Raw genomic sequence first — 4394 nt, forward strand, 5'->3', positions numbered from 1 at the left:
TGAAATCTTCATGAGGTGAGAAGATCTGCCTGCTCATCTCCGTAACAGCCAATCCTGTTGCAGTCAGTAAAATATCACATTGAACTCTAACAACATTTTAATTATTGATCTGTGCATGGTAATGTGCCGAGGTCTCGCGCAAACCCTCAATTTGTTATATTTTACTTAGTTTAATCACAGTTCTCTGGGCTTTCTGAAGGTCTTTGAAAGGTTTTCTTTGGACATTGGCTCCTGTCTCACTCATTTTCAGTTCACTTCTCGCACCAGACCATTTTCTGAAGGATGTTTTTAAGTGTTTAAGCCACTTAACACTAACCAAAGGTGGTGATGTTTGTTTGTTTTTTGTTTTTTTTACTTTAATGATTCAGACTAAAGCAATGAAAGTTGTTTATACATAACATAAAACTTTGCAAAGAAGCAACTTTAAATTGCATCTTTAAGGATGAAGTGGTAGACAAAAACCCTGTCTACAGCAGATGAACGGTATCTAAAAATCCAGCAAAGAACTGACAAAGGACCAGAGAGATGACCCTTCATTTCATTCTTCTACTGTTTACTTTAGCCTCAGTTGAAGGTTCAGTGGTCTCAGTGAAAGGGTGACTTTCAAGAAACCATTTATAAGGAAGGGCAACTGGGTGAAAACGCCAAGGTATTCCTGATTACACAAGAATTAGACTGAAAATCAGGTGCATTTTCATAGCAAAATACACAGAAATGAGAGAGGGCTCAAGTGAGGCTCACTCCATGATGAAGCTACATTTGCCTAACCTTGTGCTGTTCTACCCTTTGTTACCTTACTTTCCATCCTGCCTGCCTCATATCTACCTTCTTTATTTATGAGTTGATGATCTTTTCCGGTTCTGATCAGCACAATGCAGCATGTGTTCTCTCTGCAGTGTTATACATTTTCTCTGTCTTCCAGGCATGGCTGTGACACAGTGATTGCCAGCAGGAACTTAGACAAGCTCAATGAGGTTCACTCTTCCCACTCTTTCCGCAATCATAGAAGATCATTATATAACACGAAGATGCCAGTGTTAATGAATATTTATCCCTAGGCTGCTAAAAAGCTGTCAGCTGTGTCAGGGCGGCGCTGTCTTCCACTGTGTATCGACGTGAGGCAGCCCGACAGCATCATGGCTGCTGTGGATGAGATCCTGAAAGAGTTTGGCCGTGTGGACATCCTTGTTAACAGTATGTGATGCCTCGTGCACAAAGACCAGCTTTATATATCTCATGCATCTTATGGAAAAAACAAACAAAAAAAAGGCGGGGCACCCCGCCACAAACAATTCCTGACCTTTGCAATCCAACCACTGAAGGTCCAAATGATTTTTAAAGCCAAAATAAGTGCAAATGTACTCTGTTCAAAGGTCAAGTGTGAAAGGTTTTGGTTTAATCATCAACCTTCCTGATACTTCATCTTTTTATCTTGTATTTTTACCCTGTTGCATCACTGTAGCATGATTAAGTGTTAGATACAGGTCATCTGTGCAAACTGATCTTTATGTCAGCAATTAGGCACTGCAGAGTTCTTTGCCTTGGAGTTGTCATAATTACTGTGCTGGTTTCAATCACAGATGCTGCTGGGAACTTCCTCTGCCCTGCTACCGCACTCTCCTTCAATGCCTTCAAGACCGTTCTGGATATAGACACGTTGGGTACATTCAACACCAGCAAGGTGGTTTATGAGAAGTGGTTCAAGGTACGGCGCTCGTTCTGCTTGTGTGATGCAGTGTTTCTGAGCTGTGCTGAAAGAGCCACAAGTACAGTTGTTAATGCTTTATCTGCCACAACATCAAAGTCTTCAATAAGATTGTTTTCCTGCAATACATGCTAGTCACCAGAAGAGGGCAGTGCACATTAAATTACTTATTGCATTACGATTCACTCAGGATCATGGTGGCAGCATAGTCAACATCTCTGCAACGCTTGGATACAGAGGACAGGCCCTGCAGGTGCACGCTGGCTCTGCCAAAGCAGCAAATGGTGAGTTGTTTGTGTGTGTGTGTGTGTGTGTGTGTGTGTGTGTGTGGTGATATTAAAATGCAAATCTAATATCTCCATGCTGTCTTTCTTGTACCCAGATGCCATGACCAAGCACCTGGCTGTGGAGTGGGGGCCCAGTGGAGTGAGAGTCAATGCTGTGGCTCCAGGTCCCATCTCTGGGACAGAGGGCTACCGCAGGCTGGGTAAACACTGAGCTTAAATAATGATCCGTCAGTTTAAGGGATCTGTATTTGATCTTATAAAGTCTAAAACAACTTCAGGCAAAGCATTGATACTGTTGCCACTGTGCAGGCTTCTGCTGGAAACGAGCATTTATTCCTGATTTTGTCAATTTTCCAATATAGAAAGTTTTTGTACAAAGCCACTGTTTGGGATGAGCTGCCTCTGCAGTGTTAAATCTACAGCATTGATTCTCATGGGTACTTCAGATTAAAAGCCCTGAAGAATGTCATTTGGCTAGAAACACTCTGTGAATCACGTGCATCAGCATGATAAATTTAATTTTTGGTTAAGGGAGTATGATGTTTATTATGGTGTGATGCTATGTTTGCTGTATCCAGTTAAAGGAATTCTAGGAAGTGTCAGAAATTGCCAATTAGGTAAAGCATGTTCAGGCACATTTTATAACACATTTTATCTTAGAATTCTTTAAAGAAATCACTACCTCATGATGATGATGATATCAATCTTTACAAAATTATTTAAAAGCATGAGCTCTTGAAGTCACCTAAGGGCTGTTGGGTCAAAAATACTGTAATCATGGTGTATACGTGTAGCTTACATCATCTGAGGATGCTCGTTTCTTCTTAAAACTTTCAGGTGGTCTTAGAGTGGAAGCTGCTGGTGCTTTCCAGTCCATTCCTTTGCAGCGAGCTGGCAACAAGACAGAAATGGCCCACTGCGCTCTCTTCCTGGCCAGCCGGGCGTCGTCTTACACGACTGGAGCCATCCTGGTGGCGGATGGTGGGGCCTGGCTGACCTCAGCCAACGATGTCTCCATGCTGTTGGGTATAGCTTCCTCTAAATCTGCTAGACTCTGAACGGGGCTCTCCTTTCCTCCTCCTGACGCCTCCCTCCCCAGGTGTGTGGGAGGAGGTGAAGAGAGAGTACAACTAGGAATGTGATTGTGCTGTTTTATGTTGCAGGAATGCAGTGAAACCTGTAATAATTGATGTGTATGTTATTGTCTTTCAGGTTATTGGTCAGCTGAACACAAAAGAGACAAGTAATTGCTGAAACAAAGAAATATTGCAGCCATCTGTAGTACTGAAATGCCACGTGTACAGTATTTGTAGTTCATGTAATCTACTGGTGCCTTAAGTCAGTATTGAGACTCATGGAGTTGAACACTAATGTACTATATTTGCTGTACTATAGTAGTTTACAGTCTTAGAAATTAAAGAAATACTTTATTACAAATAACCAACTTTGTTTCTCTCCATTCCACTGCTGTAAGTGTGCATTTAATGAAATCATGATAAAATATTTACCTAATATCTAAGGGTGCTGTTTGTATTTGTGGTCAAAAATCAGGTAACTGTTTCACTCTGTCAGATTGTGCCTGCAGCATGGAGCAAACTTTTAATTTTAAGTTACAACTGTTTAAGTTTGGGTCTTCGTGGCTGATTCAAGGGGGGGGGGGGAGAAACTATGCTCATACAATGATTTTTATTTTTTAAAGTCTTACATGGCTCTAAAGGCTTATCCAACAGGTGCCCAACGCAAGAGTGAACACAAGGTCAGTAGGTGGGGAAAGTTTCTGAAGCACTCTGTTTAGTAAGATTTTTTATTTATTATTATTATTATTAATGTTATTATTATTGCTGGAGCAATTCTGCAAGTAAAACTGACCAATGTGTAGTGACTTAAAGTCTTCATCAAGGCCTGACAAATGCACCATACCAGCTCTGGGACGTTATTAGTGTGTGTGCGTGAATGTATATTTCATACAAAAATTTAACAACCAGTTCGACAGGGATTCACAGTACCGCTGAGAGTCAGATGGGGGCGCCAAAACATTACTTTACATCCAATAAACAATTCTCCACAATCGTTTGTAATTTATAAACATAATTATATGGGTTAATATGTTATATGAGGAATATTTGTTTTACCCAGACAACCGTGCAGCCTGCTGACTCTCGCTGATCACGGCACTCTGATCTCTGTATAATGTGGAAGCTCCTCTGCTGAACCTTAACTTTGACCTCTGTGTAAATAAACATGAGTGCGGACCAGTGTTTTGAAAATTGTCTGTGGGCTTTCCAAGCAACGAGAAGACAGATAAATAAATCCCAGTTGGTGGCTGCTCATGATGCCAGTGATACTGCGGGGTGTTTAGTACGCGTGCGTGAAACGTCAGTGGTGTGTATGCGGCTGGAGGA

The 4394-nt window shown here is 41.4% G+C and overlaps 1 protein-coding gene across 2 annotated transcripts in view; it reads left to right on the forward strand.

Annotated features, from left to right (window-relative positions):
* decr2 (2,4-dienoyl CoA reductase 2, peroxisomal) overlaps nt 1-3511 on the forward strand; it is a 4445-nt gene extending 934 nt beyond the window's left edge. Inside the window, exons 3-10 of one of the 2 annotated variants that reach the window (XM_085284245.1) lie at nt 1-15; nt 923-974; nt 1059-1194; nt 1581-1705; nt 1896-1989; nt 2088-2192; nt 2830-3091; nt 3205-3511. The exon at nt 1-15 is cut by the window's left edge and continues 54 nt beyond it. In XM_085284245.1, coding sequence (XP_085140371.1) covers nt 1-15; nt 923-974; nt 1059-1194; nt 1581-1705; nt 1896-1989; nt 2088-2192; nt 2830-3050 — 748 coding nt within the window. In that variant the 3' untranslated portion in view covers nt 3051-3091; nt 3205-3511. The remainder of the gene's footprint in view (nt 16-922; nt 975-1058; nt 1195-1580; nt 1706-1895; nt 1990-2087; nt 2193-2829; nt 3092-3204) is intronic. The other variant, XM_085284244.1, reaches the window with a different exon arrangement.
* The last annotated feature ends 883 nt before the right edge of the window (nt 3512-4394 follow it).

This window comes from Mchenga conophoros, linkage group LG8 (genome assembly GCF_057382185.1).
Source record: "Mchenga conophoros isolate Kocher_MC1m ecotype Shallow Benthic linkage group LG8, M_conophoros_male_GT1.1, whole genome shotgun sequence".
Taxonomy (NCBI): Eukaryota; Metazoa; Chordata; class Actinopteri; order Cichliformes; family Cichlidae; genus Mchenga; species Mchenga conophoros.